Source organism: Pongo pygmaeus, chromosome 7 (assembly GCF_028885625.2).
Source record: "Pongo pygmaeus isolate AG05252 chromosome 7, NHGRI_mPonPyg2-v2.0_pri, whole genome shotgun sequence".
Taxonomy (NCBI): Eukaryota; Metazoa; Chordata; class Mammalia; order Primates; family Hominidae; genus Pongo; species Pongo pygmaeus.
In genome coordinates, this window is record NC_072380.2 from 142,598,403 (window position 1) to 142,625,528 (window position 27,126).

General features: G+C 39.1%; 1 protein-coding gene across 5 annotated transcripts in view; it reads right to left on the minus strand.

The window, feature by feature from the left end:
• The window catches only part of GSDMC (gasdermin C), an 81,176-nt gene that overhangs the window by 7,213 nt on the left and 46,837 nt on the right, over positions 1–27,126 (minus strand). For all 5 annotated transcript variants that reach the window (XM_054498570.1, XM_063668478.1, XM_054498569.1 and 2 more), the window contains 5 exons: positions 17,389–17,612; positions 16,120–16,303; positions 10,277–10,442; positions 7,270–7,375; positions 5,165–5,209 (listed from right to left, as the gene is read on the minus strand). In XM_054498570.1, coding sequence (XP_054354545.1) covers positions 5,165–5,209; positions 7,270–7,375; positions 10,277–10,442; positions 16,120–16,303; positions 17,389–17,608 — 721 coding nt within the window. In that variant the 5' untranslated portion in view covers positions 17,609–17,612. The remainder of the gene's footprint in view (positions 1–5,164; positions 5,210–7,269; positions 7,376–10,276; positions 10,443–16,119; positions 16,304–17,388; positions 17,613–27,126) is intronic.

The window sequence follows — 27,126 nt, forward strand, 5'->3', positions numbered from 1 at the left end:
AAAGACATCTCCAGACAAACAAAAGCTGAGTAATTTCATCAACACCAGACCTGTCTTATAAGAAATATTAAAGGGAGTTCTTCAGTCTGAAAGAAAAGGACATTAATGAGCAAGAAGAAATCATCTAAAGATACAAAACTCACTGGTAATAGGAAGCACATGGAAAAACATAAACATTATAACACTATAATTATGGCATGTAAACTACTCTTAAGCAGAAAGACTAAATGATGAATCAATCAAAAATAACTACAACAACTTTTCAAGATATGGTACAATAAGACATAACGACAAACAACAAGAAGTTAGAAAGTGGGAAGGTAAAGTGTAGAGTTTTTACTTTATTAGGTTTCTTTTTGCTTATTAGTTCATTTGTTTATGCAATCAATGTTAAGTTCTCATCAGTTTAAAATAATGGGTTATGAGACAGTATTTGCAAGTCTTACAGTAACCTCAAATCAAAAAACTTACAATGGATACAGAAAACAAAAAGCAAAAAAAAAAACACCATCAGAGAAAATCACCTTCACTAAAAGGAAGGCAAAAAGGAAGAAAAGAAGGACGGCCAGAAAACAATAACAAAATGGCAGGATTAAATCCCTATTTATCAACAATAACATTAATTGTAAATGGGCTAAACTCATCAATCAAAAGATGAAGACTGGCTGAATGGATTAAAAAAAAAAAGATTCCATGATCTGTTACCTACAAGAAACACACTTCACCTATAAAGATACACATAGATTGAAAATAAAGGGATGGAAAAAGATATTCCATGCTAATAGAAACCAAAAAAAAAAAAAAAGCAGAAATAGCTATACTTACATCAGACAAAATAGATTTCAAGACAAAAACTGTAAGGAGAGACAAAAAAGGTCATTATATAAAGATAAGGGGGTCAATCTAACAACAGGATATAATGATGGTAAATATATATGCACTCAACACTGGAGTACCCAGATATATAAAGCAAATATTATTAGAGCTAAAGAGAGAGATATTATTAGAGCTAAAGAGAGAGAGAGATAAAGAGAGATTATTAGAGCTAAAGAGACAGTAATAGATGGAGACCTCAACACCCTACTTTCAACACTGAACAGATCTCGCAGAAAGAAACTCAAGAAAGAAGCATGAGACTTATTCTGCACCATAGAGCAAATAGACCTAATAGATACTTACAGAACATTTCATCTAAAGGCTGCAGAATACACATTTTTTTCTCCTTAGCACATGGATCATTCTCAATGATACACCATATGTTAGGTTATAAAATAAGCGTTAAAACATTCCAAAATATTGAAATAATATCAGCCATCTTCTCTGACCACAATGGAATAAAACTAGAAATCAACAATAAGAGGAATTTTGGAAACTATACAAATACAGGGAAATTAAACAATATGCTCCTGAATGACCAGTGGGTCAAGGAAAACATTAATAAGGAAATTGAAACATTTCTTGAAACAAATGAGAATGGAAACACAACATACCAAAAGCTGTGGGACAAAGCAAAGCAGTACAAGGATGCATATTTATAGCTATAAGTGCCTACATCAAAAAAGAAGAAAAACTTCATAAAAAACTACCTAATGATGCATCTTAAAGAAATAGAAAAGCAAGATCAAACCAAACCCACAATTAGAAAAAAAGAAATCATAAAGATCAGAGTAGAAATAAATGAAATTAAAGTGAAGAAAACAATACAAAAGATCAATGAAACAAAAAGATTAATGAAACAAAAAGTTAGCTTTTTGAAAAGATATACAAAACTGACAAAACTTTAGCCAGAACAATAAAAAAAAAATGGAGAGGACGCAAATAAATAAAACCAGAGATGAAAACGGAGACATTACAACTGATATAGCAGAAATTTAAAGGATCATTAGTGGCTACTATGAACAACCATATGCCAATAAATTGGAAAATCTAGAGAAAAATGATACATTCCTAGACATAGAGAACCTACCAAGATTAAACCATGAAGAAATTTAAAACCTGAACAGATCAGTAATGAGTAATGAGATAGAAGCCATAATAAAAAGTCTCCCAGTAAAGAAAAGCCCAGGACCTGATGGATTCACTGCTGAATTCTACCAAACACTTAAAGCAAAATATGAATACTAGTCCTACTCAAACTATTCCAAAAAATAGAAGAGAGAATACTTCAAAACTCATTCTATGAGGCCAGTATTACCCAGATACCAAAACTAAATTAAGATACATAAAAAAAAGAAAAAAAAACCCTATAGGCAATATCTCTGATAAATATTGATGCAAAAATCTTCAATAAAATACTAGCAAACTGAATTCAATGAAACATTAACAAGGTCATTTACAGCCAGGTGTCATGACTCACACCTGTAATCCCAGCACTTTGGGAGGCCAAGGTGGCTAGATTACTTGAGCTCAGGAGTTTGTGACCAGCCTGGGCAACATGGTGAGACCATGTCTCTACAAAAAAAATATGAAAATTAGCCAGGCATGGTGACACATGCCTGTAGTCCTAGCTACTTGGGGGCTGAGGTGGGAGGATCATTTGAGTATGTGAGGCAGAGGTTGCAGTGAGCCATGTTCACGCCACTACCACTGCAGCCTGAGCAACAAAGTAAAACCCTTGTCTCAAAAAAAGAAAAGAAAAGAATTCATTATGAGCAAGTAAGATTTATCCCAGGGATGCAACATACACAAATCAATCAATGTGATACATTATATCAACAGAATGAAGGACAAAAACCATATGATCATTTCAATTGATGCTAAAAAGGTATTTCATAAAGTTAAATATCCCTTCATGATAAAAACCCTTTAAAAACCAGGTATAGAAGAAAGATACCTCAACATGATAAAAGCCATATATGACAGAGCCACAGCTAGTTTCATACTGAGTGGGGAAAAATTGAAAGCCTTTCATCTTAGATCTGGAACATGACAAAGAGGTCCACATTCACTATTCCTATTTAGCATAGTGCTGGAAGTCTTAGCTAGAGCAATCAGACAAGAGAAAGAACTAAAGGGCATCCAAATTGGAAAGGAAGAAGTCAAATCATCCTTTTTCGCAGATGATACGATCTTATATTTGGAAAAACCTATAGGCTCCACTAAAAAAACTATTAGAACTGATAAACAAATTCAGTAAAGCTGAGGAATATAAATTCAACATACAAAAATCAGTAGCATTTCTATACACCAACAGTGAACACTCTAAAATAGAAATTTAAAAATTAATCTCATTGACAATAGGGATAAAATAAAACACCAAGGAATTAACTTAACCAAAGAAGTGAAAGGTCTCTACAATAAAAACTATAAAAAATTGATGAAAGAAATTGAAGAAGACACCAAAGAAGTGAAAAGATATTCCATGTTCATGGATTGGAATAATTAAAATTGTTAAAATGTCCATACTCCCCAAAGCAATCTACAGATTCAATGCAATCCCTATCAAAACACCAATGACATTCTTCACAGTAAGAAAAAAAAAATTCTAAAATTCATATGGAAGCACAAAAGACCCAGAATAGCCAAAGCTATCCTGAGCAAAAAGAACAAAACCAGAAGAATCACATTACCTGACTTCAAATTAAACTGCAGAGCTATAGTAACCAAAACAACATAGTACTGCCATAAAAACAGACACATAACCAATGGAACAAAATGGAGAACCTAGAAACAAATCTATGTACCTACAGTGAACCATCTTTGACAAAGGTGCCAAGCACATACAATGGAGAAAGGACAGTCTCTTCAATAAATGGTACTGGGAAAACTGGATATCCATATCCAGGAGAATGAAACTAGACCCCTATCTCTTACCATATACAAAAATCAAATCAAAATCATTTAAAGACTTAAATCTAAGGCCTCAAACTATGAAACTACTAAAATAAAACATTAAGGAAACTTTTCAGGACAATGGTCTGGGCAAAGATTTCTTGAGTAAATACTCCACAAGCACTGGCAACTAAGCAAAAATAGACAAATGGGATCGCATCAAGTTAAAAAGCTTCTTCACAGCAAAGGAAACAAACAACAAAGTGAAGACACAACCCACAGAATCAGAGAAGATATTTGCAAACTACCCATCTGAGAAGGGATTAATAACCAGAATATTTAAGAAGCTCAAACGACTCTATAGAAATAAATCTAATAATCTGATTGAAAATGGGCAAAAGATGTGAGTAGACATTTCTCAAAAGAAGACATACAAATAGCAAACAGACATATGAAAATGTGCTCAACATCATTGATCATCTGAGAAACGCAAATCAAAATTACAATGAGGTATCATCTTACCCCTGTTAAAATGGCTTATATCCAAGACAGGCAATAACACATGCTGGGGAGGATGCAGACAAAAGGAGACTTTCGTATGCTGTTGATGGGAATGTAAATTAGTACAACTACTCTGGAGAACAGTTTGGACCTTCCTCAAAAAATGAAAACTAGAGTTACCATATGATCCAGCAATCTCACTACTGGGTATATACACCAAAAGGCAGGCAATCAGTATATCAAAGAGAGATTTAAGAACAAACATTGCAACACTGTTCACAATAGTCAAGATTTGGAAGCAAACCAACTGTCCATCAACAGATGAATGTATAAAGAAAATATCATACATCTACACAATGGTATACTATTTACCCGTTAAAAAAAATGGAACGAGATTCTATTATTTGCAAAAACATGAATGAAACTGGAGTTCATTATGTTAAGTGAAATAAGTCAGGAATAGAAAGACAAACATCTTATGTTTTCACTTACTTGTGGGATGTAAAAATCAAAACAGTTGAACACATAGAGATAGAAGGATGCTACCTGAGACTGGTAAAGGTGGTGGGGGGCCTGGGGGAGAGGTAGGGATGGTTAATGGGCACATTTTAAAAAGCTAGAAAGAATGAATAATACCTAGCATTTGATAGCACAACAGGGTGACTACAGTCAAAATAATTTAATTGTACATTTTTAAAAAACTAAAAGAGTATAACTGGACTGCTTATAACATGAAGGATAAATGCTTGAGGAGATGAATACTCCATTTTCCATTATGTGATTATTACACATTGCATGCCTGTATCAAAACATCTCATGTACCTTATAAATATATATACCTCCTATGTACTCACAAAAATAAAAAATAAAAAGACCAGGCTTTGGAACTCACCATCTTGAAAGGTTCTCTGTTCATCATCATCCAAGATGAGAATGGCTGAATGGAAAAGAAGAACTTCCATTAGGAGAGTTGAGGTTATTCCTGCCTGAGTCTTTCCCATAGCCTGAACCTGGACCAGGGAACCCCTTGTATCAAAACCACCGGGATGCCTGTTAAATATGACCACTGGCCTCACTCTGTGCCTCCTGAATCACTTTGAAGGGTGCCCTGGAACCTGCATTTAAATAAGCAATTTATGTAATCATTTTGCCATCCAATATTTGGAAATTACCTTGATAGAGTAAAGGAACTCAGCTCCCTTTGACCTTCACTAGGTAGGATTGCCTCTTGCTGCCCTTTTCTTACTGATCTGCCTTACTTACCACTCTCAATTTGGCATCTTCTTGGAGGATTTCACATTCCATGTAGAGAAATATGCTGAGGTCTGAAATTCACCTAACACTAGAGTGTAAGTGTTCAACAGGGGAAAGAGCCTATGAAGAAGACAAAAAGGTTGTATAAGGGTTGAAAAGTGTGAACTGAATGAAGTCAGAGGAAAAGCTAACCTCACAGCAGTGACTGCAAGTCACGTTCTGACTACTAGCGGGGAGAGTGGTGCTCCTCTATGTCAGACGCCTCATCTGTAAAATGGAAATTAGATCTTCTCTCCCTAGCTGATGCAAGGAATGGAGATACATGTCCAGCAATGTAACTGACACCAATTCATCTTCACCCTCTCCAGTTCATCAGGATCTTTCCCCTAGCTTGACAACAGGCTCAAGTCTTCACCATCTCATAAACCCCCTTCCCAAAGCTAAGTGTCCTCCTTTAGTTATCACCTCCTCCCACCTATTGTCCCCTCACAGCCAACTTCCTTTAAGAATCAGCTACACACTGGGTCCTCACATCCCCTCTTTGCATTCACACTTCAACCACTGTAGTTTATTCTCCAATGAATCCACCTGGCTTCAGTCACCAATGAATACTGACCTGATTCTATCTGGATACTACCACATCATGTTCTGTAGGGTCTTCTTTTATCTGACCACATCATTTTTCGTTTGTTGTTGATGATGATGATATTTTGAAACTAGAGCTCCTTTTCTTTTCCTTCTATGTTAAAATCATCTTATCATTCACTATGACCTTTGATAGTGCCACCATCTCCTGGTGCCCTCAGCAGGAGTCTCTGACCTCTCCTGAGAGTGGGAATCCCATTCTCACCCCTTCTCCTCATTAGAGAGCTGCTTTGGATATAGTCAGTCTTTCCAGAAGCCTGAGTCCTCTAACTGAAAGATCGGAGAGAGTTCAGCCTCATTCTGTCTATGGCCACTGATGGGAGGTAACTGACATCAGGACACTCCCTTGACCATGTTGCAGTGAGGATACTATAGGCAGTAGAGTGTGAGAGTGAGTGTGCGAGAAGGAGGAGCTGAGCTCGATCTCTATTAGAATGAGCTCTAGCTGGGACTCAGCATTTGGGAAGGGAGAGAACAAGGACTCTGAGAGCCGGTTGTGTTCCCAGCACTCACCGTCACACCCAGGTATGCAACTGACGCAGATGCTTCTGCCCACATGGAGTCTGAACCCAAAGTGTGTGTGGTCAGGAATTGTGCATTTTGAGGCTGATGAAGGAGGGAAAGGTGTAGATAAAATTCGGGCTTATGTTCTTAGGGCATCGTGTCTGCAGTTTTGTTTGTGATTGTGATGTTGTTAACTCATAGGACCTTAATGTGGGGTTATGGGTAACCTTGGGTAAGCCTCTGTGGCTGATGAGTTGCTGAGGGTACTTAAATGAATAAGGATGGTTAGGATTAGGGTTGGAATTTGCCCAGTGCTAATAACACTCCAAGATGAACAAGTTGGATTATTTTCCATGTACGAGACTGTCTCTGTATCTGTCAATAGCAGCATTTCAGCCAGGCCATGCTTGGAGGTGCCTCCATGTGTTGAGAAGGGTGTGTGCCCTGGACAGTAAGAAACATGCATGCTTCTTCTTGGATAGGCAGAGCAGCAAAGGTTGCATACTATGGTTATTTTCCTCTCATTTCTCTCTTAGGAGAAGCAGACACCCCCCTCCACTGCCATCTGCCTTGCTGAGCTCTGCTTACTCCCACCTTTCTCCTTGATAACCAGCTGCTTTCTCTTATAAGCCAACACCATGCCTTTCTGCAGAGTCAGTGCCTTCTTCTTCACTCTGAGACTCTCTCCTTGGCCTTGACCCTGGGGAGAGAAACCAGACAATATGGTATTAAATGTATGTAATTTTAAAGGTCAGATGGCTCTAGAAAGCTCATTAGGAAAAACACCAGCATTCCCTGCTCTCATCCTCCCTACTGCTGACTTCTGATTTCCAATCACTGCTCTTCCTTCCTTATTTTATCCTGTGCTCATCTTCCCATTTCTCAATTTCCTGTTGATACTGCAATGTTTTTCTTTCTTTCCAGAATTAACTATTTATTCTCTCTTTTTGATTATGTTGAATTTGTTTTCCTTCTCTTTCCTCATTCCTTATTTCCCTTCTCCCATCTTCCTAAAATATTAACATCCCAATGTTTAAGTGAATATTCACTGTTTATACTTGGGGAAAACCGCTTTTCCTCACTCCCGATCTTTCCTTTATCACTTAATGTGATGTCCCTGTGCCTTCTCTGTCTCTTTAATCATTCTCTCCAGAGGACATGGGGGACACATTTTTTTGAGACCTTGTACATCTAAAGACATTTTTATTGTACCTCTCATACTTGATTGATAATTTGACTGGCCATAGAATTCTTGGCTGGAATTCTCTGGAATATGACTTTATTTCCCTTTTAGAAATATTTATGGTTGTCTTTTTGAGGTAAGTGTTCTGAAAATTCACAGTTATGTTTTATGGGGTGGATCTATGTTGACTCAAGAAACCATGCCTTCAGTGGACACTTTCATTCTGGAAACACATTCTTTGGGTCTCAGAACCTTCCTTGTATTTCCTCCTGAAAGATTTTCCACATTGCATTATGTCTTTGTTCTCCCCTTCTGGAACTCGTATTATTTACGAGTAGTTAAATCTCCTTGACTGATCCTCAAGTTTTGTTTTGTTTTAATTGAGACAGTGTCTCATTCTGTCGCCCAGGCTGGAATGCAGTGGCACAATCATGGCTCACAACAGCCGCAACTTCCCAGCCTCAAGCAATTCTCCCACCTCAGCCTCCCAAGTAGCTGGAACTACAGGCATGCACCACCACACCTGGCTAATTTTTTGTTTATATTTTGTAGAGACAACGTCTCACTATGTTGCCCAGGCTGGTTTTGAACTCCTGAGCTCAAGCAATCCACCTGCATGAGCCTCCCAAAGTGCTAGGATTACAGGCATGAGCCACTGTGCCTAGCCTCCAAATTTTTTTAATGAATATTCTCCTGTCTTTTTGCTTACTTTTTCCTGGAAATTTCTTCGATTTTGCTTTTTGACTCTTCTATTTAAGAAAAAGAATAATAAATTTCTACTACTCTATTTTTAATTTCTAAGAGCTATAAATACCCTTTTTGCAAAGCATTATTCTTTCATGAAAATAAAATATATCTCTTAAAGAGGATCAAGTATTTCTTACCTTCCTATGTTGTTTTTGTTTCCTCTAATTTCCTAATTTCAAAGTGTTTTTGTTTTGGGTTTTAGGCTTTCCTCAAGTGTCTGTGATTTTTTTTCTGTTTTGCTAACGAGTGAAGCATGAAAGCTGTTAAATGTGCATAGGCAGGGCATGTTGAGTAGATGTTTCACTTTGGGGCAACCAGGCAGGGATTAAACTATCTCTTTGGAGTCTCCAGTTGTTGGGGTTTTTTTAGTTATTTCTTTGGTACTGGTTAATTTTCTTAGGAAATAATTCTTCAATCTCCCCCCTAGGCTGTGTGTTGTAGGGGTAAAAAGGGTAGAGATGTGATGCCTGGAGCTGAATGGGGAAAGGGGCTCAATGTCCCCACTCTCAATGAGGACTTGCACTTATTTTCCTTTTCCATTATGGCTTCTCACTCCCACCCTTCACTGTAACTAGTCTCCCTAAATCTAGAACCCACAGGAAATAAGTTTTCCAGAAGGTCTTCTGCCAGAGTGGGTGAGGGTAGGTGCCTGGCTATGCAGAGGTGGGAAGGGATTTGGGCTCTGAGTGTTCCTTATAAAAACTCCCTGAAGTGATTATCACACATTGTACGCCTGTATCAAAATATCTCATATACCCCATGAATGTATACATCTACTATATACCCACAAACATTTTTTTAAAAATTTAAAAGATTTCCAATTGATATTCTTACTTTCAGTCCCACCTACACCCTATCTTCAGAGGTAGCTAGTGCCTCCGATTCCTGAACCTTTTGGGGGTTCTTGTTTCTAGACTTTCTTCCCTGCTGCAGGTGGGGGTCCACTATTCCTGCTTTCCAGGGTCTGTTACCATTTGTCCACTCTTTAGCAGTAACTCATTGGCATTGGGAAACTTAGTACACATATCAGGTTTCTTCTTTAGTTTCTAAAGCTCTTAAGTAAGGACAAATTACACAGACATAGTGCAAAAGCACATTATAACACATATAAACTTTATAAGCCCTTGACCCATACTTAATCTGAATAGTTGATAAATGAATTTATTTATATTAAAAAATATTATACTTGGTTATTGTGAATGAATTATGTAAGTCACATGTGCTTGAAGATACTCTGATCTCACTCCTTGAAATATTTCTTATCAGGTTACCTTAGAGTTTAAAGTACTTTAACAACCGGGGTTTGGTGTTAGTGGTCTCTCATTTCTTCCAGCCATAAAACTAGACTGTATATAATACAGTGGCCACTCATTTGAATTCTGCAGAGCTTATCATTTACCCAAAGCAAAACACAATACTAAATAATTAAATATATTTCTGATTTTATCAATACTGTATGACCCCGTATAGTAAAACAGTGTAACGGAGGACATTAGAATATACTCTCAGATCAGAAATCAGGATACATTGACATGTAAGAAGTGGGAAATAATGACTCCATCCCTTGTAATCCCTGGAAATAGAGTCCAGAGCCCCCTAGGAAATGAAGCTTGGCTGCCAGGACTGGCTGTATTTTTTGAATTTCAATCCCACTGCAGGACAACTTTATACCTTGCCATAGGTAATCCAAAGAGAAATTTTCCCTAAAATATTCACACTACTGCTATCGTACAGCACAGTATTGTTGATCAGTTCAACAGCCTCTGTCACCACGTACAGGTTGTCCCCTCTCCTCCGGCACTCCTTCAGAAATGATGGCTCTGGATCCAACAGTTTCCTGGGGATTTAAGGAAGGAGGACGAGAGTCAGAGTGGGAAAGTGATGCCTTTTCAGGTTACTCTGGGTGCCCTTCTCCTCAAGACTTGGGAGGGGTGCAATGCCTTTGGACCCTGACAGGTGAGTCCCCAGTGGGTGGTAGGGCAGCAGAATGTTTTATCTGATATACAGGATAGAGGAGATCCCATTGATGGTGGTTCGGGTGTGAGAGTATATGTACCATATTGTTAAAGGCATCTGCATTTTACTAAATTATACTGGTCCTGTTAAGGGGTCATTTATAGAATTTTAGCACTAGGGTCTCTCAGAAAAAAAAGGGATAGAAGCAGACAGGTCCAGATGATTGAGAACAGTCTTTAGGAGGTCCTGTTGTCAAAGCTGGGTATTCACACCGAACGTGTCCATTAGCACAGTCAGGGTGGGCTGGGGAGCAGACAGATAAAGTGGAATGAAGCAGGGAAGACTCTGGATGATTTCACGACCATTACGGATTTACTGTCCTTGGTGGGTGGATTGGTAGGGCTGACTTGATAACGTAGTTTCCAGGGATATATGAATGGTTGGAAGTACTGAAGGTAGATTTCATTTCTATTTCAGTTCTTTCTGAGGCTCAACCTTGATTCTACTCAAGGCACCCATGGAGTCAGTGTCCTAGATAACAGTCATGTGGAATATTGAGGGATTCTTAATTGGCTTTTCAGTAGAGAAGGTTACTGTGCACACAATATTAGGTTTTGTCATTGCTCTCTTCTTACCATGTCCTTAGATGCTATGTTATGTGACATCTACTTATCTTCCAAGCTTCATGTTATATCTCCTTTATCTTGGTTGTCTAAGCTTCCAACTCACTGACCTTGCCCCTTATCCTGAAAACACCAAGCTTGGTGTTTCACTCTTCATTAGAAGGGTAAGAGTAAGAGTTTTACTTTGGCAGCATCACCCCTCCCCCAAGTGCCATCACAACATGAATGGAGTTCCCCTGGGAACTCCATTCCAAGATAGATCATATGTTAGGCCACAAAACAAGTCTTAACAAATTTAAGAAGACAAAAATTATTTCAAGTATCTTTTCCAATAACAATGGCACAAACTAGAAACAATAACAAGGAATTTGAGAAAATTCACAAATATGTGGAAATTAAATTGAACAACCAGTGGGTCAAAGAAGAAATCAAAAGGGAATTCAAAAAATATCTGAGACAAACAAAAATGAAAACACAACATATCAAAACTTATGGGATACAACAAAAGCAGTTCTAATTTAAGAAGACAGAAATTATTTCAAGTATCTTTTCCAATAACAATGACACAAAACTAGAAATAATAACAAAGAATTTCAGAAAATTCACAAATATGTGGAAATTAAACTGAACAACCAGTGGGTCAAAGAAGAAATCAAAAGGGAATTCAAAAAATATCTGAGACAAACAAAAATGAAAACACAACATACCAAAACTTATGGGATACAACAAAAGCAGTTCTAAGAGGAAAGTTTATAAACACCTACATTAAGAAAATAGAAAGAATTCAAATCAACAACCTAACTTTATACCTTAAAGAACTAGAAAAGAAGAACGGGCCAGGCGCAGTGGCTCACACCTGTAATCCCAGCACTTTAGGAGGCCAAGGCGGGCAGATCACTAGGTCAGGAGATCAAGACCATCCTGGCTAACACGATGAAACCCCCGTCTCTACTAAAAATACAAAAAATTCAGGCATGGTGGCAGGCGCCTGTAGTCCCAGCTGCTCAGGAGGCTTAGGCAGGAGAATGGCGTGATCCCAGGAGGCGGAGCATGCAGTGAGCAGAGATCGCGCCACTGCACTCCAGCCTGGGCGACAGAGCGAGACTCCATCTCAAAAAAAAAAAAAAGATTAGAGCAGAATAAATTAAATGGAAAATAGAAAAACAATAGAAAAGAAAAGGTAATAAAACTGAGGGGTTTTTTGAAAAAAATTAAAAATTCACAAACCCTTAGCTAGACAAACCAAGAAAAAAGAACTCCAATAAATAAAATTATAGTTAAAAGGAGACATTACAAATGATGCCACAGAAATAAAAAAGATCATGAGAGCCTATTATCAATAATTATATACCAACAAACTGGGGTAGATAAGAGAAATGGATAAATTCCTAGAAACATATGATCTATCAAGATTGAGTCATGAAGAAATAGAAAATATAAACATATCATTAACAAACAAGGTGATTGAATCAGTAATCAAAAAAGCTCCAAAAATCATGCCCATGACCAAATGCTTTCACTGGTGAATTCTACTAAACATTTAAAGAAGGTTAATATCAATCCTGCTCAAACCAAAAAATTGAAGAGGAAAGAATAATTCAAATTCATTGTGCAAGGCCAGCATTACTCTAATACCAAAGCCAGATAAGGACATTACAAGAAAAGAAAATTATAGGCCAATATATCTGATAAACATAGATGCACAAGTCCTTAACAAAATTTTAGCGAACCAAATTTAACAGCACATTAAAAGGATCATACACCACAATCAAGTGGAATTTATACCTGGAATGAAAGGATAGTTCAACATTTGCAAATCAGTAAATATAATACAGCATATTAACATAATCAAGGACAAAAACCATATGATCATCTCAGTAGATGCAGAAAAAGCATTTCATGAAATTAATCATCCTTTCATGATAAAAACTCTCAGCAAATTAGATATAGAAGAAATGTACCTTAACATAATGAAGGCTATACATGGTCATAATAAAGTCCACAGCTAACATTATGCTCAATGTTGAAAAGCTGAAAGCTTTTCCTTTAAAATAAGGAACAAAGCAAGAATGTCCACCCTCACCACTTCTATTCAGTATGGCACTGGAAATGCTTGCCAGTGAAATTAGGGAAAAATAAATAAATAAAAGGAGCCTAAATAGGAAAGAAAGAAGTAAATTGCCTCTGTTTACAGATGACACTATCTTATACATCGAAAATCCTAAAAACTTCATTTAAAAAATGTTAGAATTAATAAATAAATGCAGTCAAGTTGCTGGATACAAAATCAACATTAAAAGTCAGTGTATTTCTATAAATTAACAATGAACTATCTTTAAAAATCAATTTATAGGCTAGGCATGGTGGCTCTCACCTGTAATTCCAGCTCTTTGGGAGGCTGAGGCGGGTGGATCACCTGAGGTCAGGAGTTCGAGACCAGCCTGGCCAACATGGCAAAACCCCGTCTGTACTGAAAATACAAAACATTAGCCAGGTATTGTGGTGCGCACCTGTAATCCCAGCTACTTGGGAGGCTGAGGCAGGAGAATTGCTTGAACCTGGGAGGCAGAGGTTGCAGTGAGCCAAGATCATGCCATTGCACTCCAGCCTGGGTGACAGAGTGAGACTCTGTCTCAAAAAAAAAAAAATCCGTTTATAACAGCATCAAAAATAATAAAATACTTGTGAATACATTTCACCAAGGAGGCAAAAGATCTATATACTGAAAAACTACAAAACGGATGAAAGAAACTAAAGAAGAAAAAAATAAACAGCAAAATATTTGTGCTCATGGATAAGAAGAATTAATATTATTAAAATGTCATACTACTCAAAGCAATTTACAGATTCAATGCAATTCTTATCAAAATACCAATGACAATCTTCACAGAAATAGAAAAAACAATCTTAAAACTCTTATGGAAAGACCCAGAATAGCTAAAGCAATCTCAAGAAAGAACAAAGCTAGACACCCCATACTTCCTGATTTCAAAGTATATTACAAAGCTATAGAAGTTAAAACTTATGGCACTTGCATAAAAACAGACATATAAACTAGTGGAATCGAGTAGAGGGCCAAGAAATAAACTCATACGTGTATGATCAACTAATATCTGACAAGCATGACAAGAATAGACAGTGGGATAAAGGATAGTATCTTCCAAAAAATGGTGTTGAGAAAACTGGATATTCTCATGCAAAAGAGTGAAACTAGGTCCTTACTTTATACACAAGGATCAACTCAAAGTAGATTAGAAACCTGAATATAAGACCTGGAACCTTAAAACATTTTTAGAAGAAAATACAGGGGGAAAGGTCCTCAAGATTGGTTATGGCAACGATTTGTTTGATATGACATCAAAAGCAACAGCAGCAAAAAAAAAGAAAAAATTAGTGGTACTCTAGCAAACTAAAAAGTTTCTGCACAGCAAAGGAAACAATCAACAGAGTGAAAATGCAACCTACAGAATGGTCAAAAATATTTGCAAACCATATGCCTGATAAAGGGTTAATACATAAAATATATAAGGAACTCATACAGCTAAATTGCAAAAACAAAAACAAAAATCTTGATTTAAAAAATGGGAAAATGGGCAAAGGACCTAAATAGATATTTTCTCCAAAAAAGACGTACAAATAAGCTAACAGGCACATTAAATGGTGCTCAAAATTACTTATCAGGGACATACAAATCAAAACCACAATGAGACATAACTTCACATCTGTTTGGATGGCTTTTAACAATGAGATAAGTGTTGGCAAAGATGTGAATTAAAGGAAATCCTTGTATGCTATTAGTGGGAATGTAATTGATATAGCCACATGGAAAACAGTATGTTGGTTCTTCAAAAAACTAAAACTAGAACTACAATATGATCCAGCAATCCCATTTCTAGGTATACAGCCAATGAAAACTAAATCAGTAGCTCAAAGACATATCTGCACTTCCATGTTCATTGCAGCATTATTCACAGAAACCAAGACACCAAAACAACTTAAGTGCCTGTTAACAGATGAATGGAAAAGGAAATTGTGGTATGTGTATACAGTGGAATATTATTCAGCCATAAAAAAGAAAGAAACCCTGCTATTTGCAACAACGTGAATAAACCTTGATGGCATTATGCTAAATAAAAGTCAAACAGAGAAATACAAATACTGTATAATCTCACATATATGTGGAACCTAAAAAAGTCGAACTTATAGAAACAAAATATAATGGTGGTTAGCAGGGGTTAGGAAGTCAGGCAAATGGGGCACGTTGGTCAAAGGGAACACAGACTATAATTAACAATACTATACCGTGTATCTGAAATTTGCTAAGAGAGTAGATATTAAACGTTCTCACCACAAAAAAATGATAACTAGGTGAAGTAATAGATATGTTAACTGACTTTATTGTGGTCTTTTCACAATATATACATACATCAAATCATCACATTGTATACCTTAAATTCACACAATTCTATTTGTCAACTATATTTCAATAGAGCTGAAAAAAATAAAAATAAATCCCAAGACAGTAATGTACATGTTATTTAAATAAACAGTTTTAGAGTCTTTGTCTCACTTAAATTAATACTTTGTTAATTTAGTTTTTATTGCTTATTTTCTTACTCCCTGCCCATCCCTTGTCTCCACTAAATGTAAGCTGCTTTATGACAGGTGTTTACATCTGTCTTGTTTTCATTCTATCCCCAACATATAACAACACAGTAGTGGGTAGTTACTGCTGTAATAAGTATTTGTTAGGTAACTAATAGCTATTGCTTGAGTAAAGGGAGGTAGGAATACTCAAGAAGAGTAGCAAAATCTGGGATGTCATCATCTTGATTTTCATCCCTGCAGCAACACTTGCTAGATGTATTTTTGTGTTCAAGGAAAACACCCCCTGGGATGTTGATGATCCATCCCCTTCCTCTCCCATGGCCTCACCTTTTTTGAAAGTCTTCCAGGTTTGGAGATGGGATGGTAACAATTTGAAACTCGAGGGAGCATCCATGGTCCACAGAGGCCTCCCCTGACACACTCACTTCTACACCAACATTCACACCCACGTCAGCCTTATGCTTCTGGATCATAATGTCACTGAAGTGGAACGGTCCTGTCACAACAGTTTCTGGGGAAAGAAAAGATGACCATAGGTTTAGCCAAGAATTCATTCAAGAATTCAAAGGTTTAGCCAAGAACAGCTGGTGTGCAAAATGAAATAACAAAGACCTATTTTGCCCCAATCCTCCCACTCATTTAAACTCTGTTGAAAACTAATCAATTAATGTTTGAATGTAAATTACTACAGATGGAAAATATTCAAATGTTTAAATGGGCATTGTGTGACAGAGATAAAATCTTCATCCTGAAAAATAGTGGTGTCAAATGTACAGTGTCCAGAAGACCCCTGGGATCACCCTTCCAGGCACACTGTCTCCTCTGCAGCAGGCGCAGCACCCAGCTGCAGAGGGCAGCACACAGGGGCAGAAAATGTTTGGGATGTGGAGCCAGACAGACCTGGGTTTGTATCCCAGTTCTACCAGTTCCCAGGGACGTAACTGTTTTTTTGTTTGGTTTTTGTTGTTGTTTTTGTTGTTGTTGTTGTTGTTGTTGTTTTGAGACAGAGTCTCACTCTGTCTGTCATCCAGGCTGGAGTGCATTGGTGCAATCTCAGCTCACTGCAACCTCCGCCTTCTGGGCTCAAGCAATTATTGAGCCTCAGCCTCCCGAGTAGTTGGGACTACAAGAGTGCACCACCCATGCCTGGATAATTTTTTTTTTTTTTTTGTATTTTTAATAGCGACAGGGTTTCGGCATGTTGGCCAGACAGGTCTCGAACTCCTGGCCTCAAGTGATCTGCCCACCTCAGTCTCCCAAAGCGCTGGGATTACAGGCATGGGCCACAGTGCCCAGCCCCCCAGGTACATAACTTTGAACAGATAATTTTATAACCTTCTATTTACTCTTATGTAAAATGGGGATAATATCCTCACCTCATGAACCTGATACAAATATTAAATGACCTAATGAATGCCTACATCCAGATATTTAGTAGGATTCTCAGTTTGTCTTCGTTTCTTGCCCCTTGCCTATAGGCAAGGCTAGTCCTGAGAGCTCCTTTCTGGGTGCTCAGTTATCTTTGGATGGTGGGCCATCTTTTTCTGACCACCCATGTTTTTCACCCCTCACCTCCTTGGCCTCGGCTGACAGTACCTGGGACTGAAGAACTTGGCTCCAGGATGTCATTGAGGGAGAATTCAACTGGAACATAGTCAGATTGTTCCCAAAATGATGAACGAGAATCCTTCTTCTTTCGTAATATAACAAGCTGACGTAATTTGGTGGCAGTCAATAGGTATTTGACAGGTGTCAGGTCTTTGCTTCCAATCTCTTTGACCAAATTTTTGCTAATGCGTTCCAACATGGAGGGCATGTTGCTAGGAGGAGATGAAAGGAGAGCATCAGTTGGGAGGGGAAGAAAATGGTTAAACTCTCACCAATTATTGATATTTCCCCTCAAGGAAAAGATCTACATATGAGATTAGCAGGTCTTAACTTAAAATAGTGCCTAGATTATAACTTTCTCAACTTTGAGTTCATTTTTTTGTTGTTTTTGAGACAGGGTCTTGCCATGTTGCCCAGACTGATCTTGAACTCTTGGGCTCAAGTGATTCTCCCGCCTCAGCCTACCTAGCATCTGGGATTATAGGCACACACCACCACACCTGGCTTCCAACTTTGGAATTCTTAAGACAATTTGGGCTTCTGACTGAGGGACTGCTGTGAAACTCATTGCCCCTTATTGTTGGAGTAGGAAAGCCTGGGTATCTCCTCACCTCTAACCCAGGGATACTCTAAATAACAGGAAGAAGGAAGGGCTCAATACTGTCATCAACTAAAGGGCCAGAGGGAAAGCGGGGCTTATGTTAAGATGATATGAGTAGTGGTAGAGAATATGTTGGTGTTTGCAGTTTTACAGAGAAAGCCACACTGAGAAGTGATATTTGAACAATAATGTAGAGGAGGCAGGGTATAAACAATGAACATTATGTGGAGAAAAGAATTCCAGGTACAGAAATCAGCAAGTGCAAAGATTTGGAAGCAATGCATGCCTGGAATATGTGAGGTAGAAAGGAAAGAAGATGAGGTCAGAAGAAAGTGAGGGCAACTTGGTGAAGGCCCAAGATTGCATTGTTGGCTGCATATATGTCTTCTTCATTCAATAAATGGTGCTGGGATACCTGGCTAGCCATAGGCAGAAGAGTGAAAATGGACCATTTCCTTACACCATATACAAAAATCAACTCAAGATGAAGAAAAGACTGAAATGTAAAACCCGAAACTATAAAAATAAAACACTAGAAGACAATCTAGGCAATACCATTCTGGACATAGGAACTGGCAAAGATTTCACGATGATGCCAAAAGCAATCGCAATAAAAGCAAAAATTGATAAATGAGATCTAATTAAACTTAAGAGCTTCTGCACAGCAAAAGAAGTTATGAACAGAGTGAACAGGTAACCTACAGAATGGGAGAAAATTTTTGCAAACTATGAATCTGACAAAGGTCTAATATCCAGCATTTATAAGGAACTTGAGCCAATTTACAAGAAAAAAAAACATTAAAAAGTGGGCAAATGACATGAAGAGGCACCTTTCAAAAAAAGACATACATGTGGCCAACAATCGTATAAAAAAAAAGCTCAACATCACTGATCATTAGACAAATACAAATCAAAACCACAATGAGATATCATCTCACACAAGTCTGAATTATTAAAAAGTCAAAAAATAACAGATGCTGGCAAGGTTGTGGAGAAAAAGGAATGCTTATACACTGTTGATGGGAATGTAAATTAGTTCAACCACTGTGAAAAACAGTTCGGTGATTCCTCAAAGTCCTAAAGACAGAAATACCATCTGACCCAGCAAGCTCATTACTGGGTATATACCCAAAGGAATAGATATTATTTTATAACAAAGACACATGCATGCATATGTTCATTGCAGCACTATTCACAATAGCAAAGACATGGAATAAACCTAAATGCCCATCAACTGTGGACTAGGTAAAGAAAACGTGGTATATATACCTCATGGAATACTATGCAGCCAAAAAAAGAACAAGATCAAGAACAGCTCCCAATGGAGCTGGCAGCCATTATACTTAGTAAACTAACACAGAAACAGAAAACCAAATACCGGGGGGAGGAGCCAAGATGGCCGAATAGGAACAGCTCCGGTCTACAGCTCCCAGCGCGAGCCACGCAGAAGACGGGTGATTTCTGCATTTCCATCTGAGGTACCGTTTTCATCTCACTAGGGGGTGCCAGACAGTGGACGCAGGTCAGTGGGTGAGCGCACTGTGCGCCAGCCGAAGCAGGGGCGAGGCATTGCCTCACTCGGGAAATGCAAGGGGTCAGGGAGTTCCCCTTCCAGGGGTGACAGACGGCACCTGGAAAATCGGGCCACTCCCACCCGAATACTGTGCTTTTCCGACGGGCTTAGGAAACGGTGCCCCAGGAGAGTATAGCCCGCACCTGGCTCAGAGGGTCCTACGCCCACGGAGTCTCGCTGATTGCTAGCACAGCAGTCTGAGATCAAACAGCAAGTCGGCAGCAAGGCTGGGGGAGGGGCGCCCGCCATTGCCCAGGCTCGCTTAGGTAAACAAAGCAGCCTGGAAGCTTGAACTGGGTGGAGCCCACCACAGCTCAAGGAGGCCTGCCTGCCTCTGTAGGCTCCACCTCTGGGGGCAGGGCACAGACAAACAAAAAGCAGTAACCTCTGCAGACTTAAATGTCCCTGTCTGACAGCTGTGAGGAGAGCAGTGGTTCTCCCAGCACGCAGCTGGAGATCTGAGAACGAGCTGACTGCCTCCTCAAGTGGGTCCCTGACCCCTGACCCCCGAGCAGCCCAACTGGGAGGCACCCCCCAGCAGGGGCAGACTGACACCTCACACGGCCGGCCAGGTACTCCAACAGACCTGCAGCTGAGGGTTCTGTCTGTTAGAAGGAAAACTAACAGAAAGGACATCCACACCAAAAACCCATCTGTACATCACCATCATCAAAGACCAAAAGTAGATAAAACCACAAAGATGGGGAAAAAACAGAGCAGAAAAACTGGAAACTCTAAAAACCAGAGTACCTCTCCTCCTCCAAAGGAACGCAGTTCCTCACCAGCAATGGAACAAAGCTGGACGGAGAATGACTTTGACGAGCTGAGAGAAGAAGGCTTCAGACGATCAAATTACTCCGAGCTACAGGAGGATATTCAAACCAAAGGCAAAGAAGTTGAAAACTTTGAAAAAAATTTAGAAGAATGTATAACTAGAATAACCAATACAGAGAAGTGCTTAAAGGAGCTGATGGAGCTGAAAACCAAGGCTCGAGAACTACGTGAAGAATGCAGAAGCCTCAGGAGCTGATGCGATCAAATGGAAGAAAGGGTATCAGCCCTGGAAGATGAAATGAATGAAATGAAGCGAGAAGGGAAGTTTAGAGAAAAAAGAATAAAAAGAAACGAGCAAAGCCTCCAAGAAATGTGGGACTATGTGAAAAGACCAAATCTACGTCTGATTGGTGTACCTGAAAGTGACAGGGAGAATGGAAACAAGTTGGAAAACACTCTGCAGGATATTATCCAGGAGAACTTCCCCAATCTAGCAAGGCAGGCCAACATTCAGATTCAGGAAATACAGAGAACGCCACAAAGATACTCCTCGAGAAGAGCAACTCCAAGACACATAATTGTCAGATTCACCAAAGTTGAAATGAAGGAAAAAATGTTAAGGGCAGCCAGAGAGAAAGGTCAGGTTACCATCAAAGGGAAGCCCATCAGACTAACAGCGGATCTCTCAGCAGAAACCCTACAAGCCAGAAGAGAGTGGGGGCCAATATTCAACATTCTTAAAGAAAAGAATTTTCAACCCAGAATTTCATATCCTGCCAAACTAAGCTTCATAAGTGAAGGAGAAATAAAATACTTTACAGACAAGCAAATGCTGAGAGATTTTGTCACCACCAGGCCTGTCCTAAAAGAGCTCCTGAAGGAAGCGCTAAACATGGAAAGGCACAACCAGTACCAGCCACTGCAAAATCATACCGAAATGTAAAGACCATCGAGACTAGCAAGAGACTGCATCAACTAACGAGCAAAATAACCAGCTAACACCATAATGACAGGATCAAATTCACACATAACAATATTAACTTTAAATGTCAATGGACTAAATGCTCCAATTAAAAGACACAGACTGGCAAATTGGATAAAGACTCAAGACCCATCAGTGTGCTGTATTCAAGAAACCCATCTCACGTGCAGAGACACACATAGGCTCAAAATAAAAGGATGGAGGAAGATCTACCAAGCAAATGGAAAACAAAAAAAGGCAGGGGTTGCAATCCTAGTCTCTGATAAAACAGACTTTAAACCAACAAAGGTCAAAAGAGACGAAGAAGGCCATTACATAATGGTAAAGGGATTAATTCAACAAGAAGCGCTAACCATCCTAAATATATATGCACCCAATACAGGAGCACCCAGATTCATAAAGCAAGTCCTGAGTGACCTACAAAGAGACTTAGACTCCCACACATTAATAATGGGAGACTTTAACACCCCACTGTCAACATTAGTCAGATCAACGAGACAGAAAGTCAACAAGGATACCCAGGAATTGAACTCAGCTCTGCACCAAGCGGACCTAATAGACATCTACAGAACTCTCCACCCCAAATCAACAGAATATACATTTTTTTCAGCACCACACCACACCTATTCCAAAATTGACCATATACTTGGAAGTAAAGCTCTCCTCAATAAATGTAAAAGAACAGAAATTGTAACAAACTGTCTCTCAGATCACAGTGCAATCAAGCTAGAACTCAGGATTAAGAATCTCACTCAAAACCGCTCAACTATGTGGAAACTGAACAACCTGCTCCTGAATGACTACTGGGTACATAACGAAATGAAGGCAGAAATAAAGATGTTCTTTGAAACCAACGAGAACCAAGACACAACATACCAGAATCTCTGGGATGCATTCAAAGCAGTGTGTAGAGGGAAATTTATAGCACTAAATGCCCACAAGAGAAAGCAGGAAAGATCCAAAATTGACACCCTAACATCACAATTAAAAGAACTAGAAAAGCAAGAGCAAACACATTCAAAAGCTAGCAGAAGGCAAGAAATAACTAAAATCAGAGCAGAACTGAAGGAAATAGAGACACAAAAAACCCTTCAAAAAATAAATGAATCCAGGAGCTGGTTTTTTGAAAGGAACAACAAAATTGATAGACTGCTAGCAAGATTAATAAAGAAAAAAAGAGAGAAGAATCAAATAGATGCAATAAAAAATGATAAAGGGGATATCACCACCGATCCCACAGAAATACAAACTACCATCAGAGAATATTACAAACACCTCTATGCAAATAAACTAGAAAATCTAGAAGAAATGGATAAATTCCTCAACACATTCACCCTCCCAAGACTAAACCAGGAGGAAGTTGAATCTCTGAATAGACCAATAACAGGAGCTGAAATTGTGGCAATAATCAATAGCTTACCAACCAAAAAAAGTCCAGGACCAGATGGGTTCACAGCCGAATTCTACCAGAGGTACAAGGAGGAGCTGGTACCATTCCTTCTGAAACTATTCCAATCAACAGAAAAAGAGGGAATCCTCCCTAACTCATTTTATGAGGCCAGCATCATCCTGATACCAAAGCCTGGCAGAGACACAACAAAAAAAGAGAATTTTAGACCAATATCCTTGATGAACATTGATGCAAAAATCCTCAATAAAATACTGGCAAACCGAATCCAGCAGCACATCAAAAAGCTTATCCACCATGATCAAGTGGGCTTCATCCCTGGGATGCAAGGCTGGTTCAATATACGCAAATCAATAAATGTAATCCAGCATATAAACAGAACCAAAGACAAAAACCACATGATTATCTCAATAGATGCAGAAAAGGCCTTTGACAAAATTCAACAACCCTTCATGCTAAAAACTCTCAATAAATTAGGAATTGATGGGACGTATCTCAAAATAATAAGAGCTATTTATGATAAACCCACAGCCAATATCATACTGAATGGGCAAAAACTGGAAGCATTCCCTTTGAAAACTGGCACAAGACAGGGATGCCCTCTCTCACCACTTCTATTCAACATAGTGTTGGAAGTTCTGGCCAGGGCAATTAGGCAGGAGAAGGAAATCAAGGGTATTCAATTAGGAAAAGAGGAAGTCAAATTGTCCCTGTTTGCAGATGACATGATAGTATATCTAGAAAACCCCATTGTCTCAGCCCAAAATCTCCTTAAGCTGATAAGCAACTTCAGCAAAGTCTCAGGATACAAAATCAATGGGCAAAAATCACAAGCATTCTTATACATCAATAACAGACAAACAGAGAGCCAAATCATGAGTGAACTCCCATTCACAATTGCTTCAAAGAGAATAAAATACCTAGGAATCCAACTTACAAGGAATGTGAAAGACCTCTTCAAGGAGAACTACAAACCACTGCTCAAGGAAATAAAAGAGGATACAAACAAATGGAAGAACATTCCATGCTCATGGGTAGGAAGAATCAATATCATGAAAATGGCCATCCTTCCCAAGGTAATTTACAGATTCAATGCCATCCCCATCAAGCTACCAATGACTTTCTTCACAGAATTGGAAAAAACTACTTTAAAGTTCATATGGAACCAAAAAAGAGCCCGCATCGCCAAGTCAATCCTAAGCCAAAAGAACAAAGCTGGAGGCATCACACTACCTGACTTCAAACTATACTACAAGGCTACAGTAACCAAAACAGCATGGTACTGGTACCAAAACAGAGATATAGACCAATGGAACAGAACAGAGCCCTCAGAAATAATGCCACATATCTACAAGTATCTGATCTTTGACAAACCTGACAAAAACAAGAAATGGGGAAAGGATTCCCTATTTAATAAATGGTGCTGGGAAAACTGGCTAGCCATATGGAGAAAGCTGAAACTGGATCCCTTCCTTACACCTTATACAAAAATCAATTCAAGATGGATTAAAGACTTAAATGTTAGACCTAAAACCATAAAAACCCTAGAAGAAAACCTAGGCATTACCATTCAGGACATAGGCATGGGCAAGGACTTCATGTCTAAAACACCAAAAGCAATGGCAACAAAAGCCAAAATTGACAAATGGGATCTAATTAAACTCAAGAGCTTCTGCACAGCAAAAGAAACTACCATCAGAGTGAACAGGCAACCTACAAAATGGGAGAAAATTTTCGCAACCTACTCATCTGACAAAGGGCTAATATCCAGAATCTACAATGAACTCCAACAAATTTACAAGAAAAAAACAAACAACCCCATCAAAAAGTGGGCGAAGGACATGAACAGACACTTCTCAAAAGAAGACATTTATGCAGCCAAAAAACACATGAAAAAATGCTCACCATCACTGGCCATCAGAGAAATGCAAATCAAAACCACAATGAGATACCATCTCACACCAGTTAGAATGGCAATCATTAAAAAGTCAGGAAACAACAGGTGCTGGAGAGGATGTGGAGAAATAGGAACACTTTTACACTGTTGGTGGGACTGTAAACTAGTTCAACCCTTGTGGAAGTCAGTGTGGCGATTCCTCAGGGATCTAGAACTAGAAATTCCATTCGACCCAGCCATCCCATTACTGGGTATATACCCAAAGGACTATAAATCATGCTGCTATAAAGACACATGCACACGTATGTTTATTGCCGCATTATTCACAATAGAAAAGACATGGAACCAACCCAAATGTCCAACAATGATAGACTGGATTAAGAAAATGTGGCACATATACACTCTGGAATACTATGCAGCCATAAAAAATGATGAGTTCATGTCCTTTGTAGGGACATGGATGAAATTGGAAATCATCATTCTCAGTAAACTATCGCAAGAACAAAAAACCAAACACCGCATATTCTCACTCATAGGTGGGAATTGAACAATGAGAACACATGGACACAGGAAGGGGAACATCACACTTCGGGGACTGTTGTGGGGTGGGGGGAGGGGGGAGCGATAGCATTGGGAGATATACCTAATGCTAGATGACGAGTTGGTGGGTGCAGCGCACCAGCATGGCACATGTATACATATGTAACTTACCTGCACATTGCGCACATGTACCATAAAACCTAAAGTATAATAATAATAATAAAAGAAAAAAAAAAGAAATAGCTGTGAGCAAAAGAGATAACATCCTTGCCCTCATGGAAGCAAGTTCCTAGTGAGAACAGACACGGTAATAACTCAGATGGCCACCTACGCTATTGAAGAGCAACAAGGAAGGATAAAAGGGAGAGAGCCAAGTATGACGGTGGGAGGAGACAGGCAGGAGATTATAATCTTATATAAGGCTGTCAAACGGCCTGTTTGACAAGGTGACATCTAAATAGAAACCTGAAGAAGAGATGAAAACAATGGGATACATGAAGGAAGGTGTCCTGCCTGGAGGAAGCAGTGGAAAGGCTCTGAGACCAAAGTGTGCTTTATATCTGAGGAGTAGGCTCAGTGAGGTGAAGCAGAATGAAGGGGTGGAAAAGAGCAGGAGATGAAGTCTGCAGGGTCTGAAGGTTGGGTCACACAGAATCCTGTAGGCCTTTCTAAGCTCTGAGTAAAACAGGAAGCCTTTCCTGGTTTTTGAGCAGAAGAATGACACATTACTACAGCTTTTAAAATGATCACTCTGGTTACTGCTTTGAGAACATACCACAGGAGCAAGACTATAAGCAGGAGGCTCAGTTATGAAATGATTCTAAGAGAAAGAACAGGTCTTCTGTCCCGGACCAACATGAATTTGATGAATTGAATAAGTAGTTGTTTCTTAATTTATTGTGAAAGCACAGCTGACATGGTTTGCTAACAGAGTGGGTGCAGCATGAGAGAAAGAGAATTTAGAATGACTCCAGAGTTTAAGCCCTAAAAGATGGAAAGATGAAATTGTTGTCCACTGAAATGAGGATGGCTCTTTTAGGGAGAAAAGCAGCAGTTCGATTTTGGGCTTGTCATATTTGAGATGTATATTAGATGTCTAAGGAAACTTGTCAAGTAGATGGTTGAATATCTGAGCATGGAACTCAGGGGAAAGGTGTGGGTTGGAAATATAAATTGAGGGTTGTCAGTAAATGGATGATATGAGATGGCCAGGGCATGAGGGGACAGAGAAGAGGCCAAGCCCAAGGGCCACCCCCGGGGGCACTCCACAGTGACCAAGTGAAGATAAGCCAACAGAGAAGCACTTGAACCCGGGAGGTGGAGGCTGCAGTGAGCTGAGATCGCACCACTGCACCCCAGCCTGGGTGATAGAGTGAGACTCCATCTCTCAAAAAAAAAAGAAAAAAAAAGGAAAAGAAAAGAAAATGAGCCAACAAAAGGAACTGAGAAGGAGAACCTAGTGAGAGAAGAGAAAAAGCAAAGACAGTGATGTTCCAGAAGCCAAGAGAAGAAACTATTTCAAGGAGGATGGAATGGTCAACTGTATCAAAAGCTGCTGATCAGTCAAGACAGGGACTGAGATCTGACCACTGGATTTGGCAAGAGAGGATACTGGTGAGCCTGAACGGTGTGGTTTTGGTGGTGTGATGGGTACAAAAGACTGATCATATTGAGTTTAAATGAGAATGAGAGAAGAGGGAATGCAGGGTGCAAATGCAGACAACTCTCTCCAGGAGCAGAAAAACTAGGCACACCCCCTCCCTCTTCACCTCCTGCAGCGAGTAAAAGCTTCCTGAAGCCTCACCAGAAGATGATGCAGGTGCCATGCCTGTACAGCCTGCAGAATCATGAGCCAAATAAACCTCTTCTCTTTATAAATTAAAAAAAGAAAACCAAATACCACATGTTTTCACTTATAAGTGGGAGCTAAATGATGAGAACACATAGACTC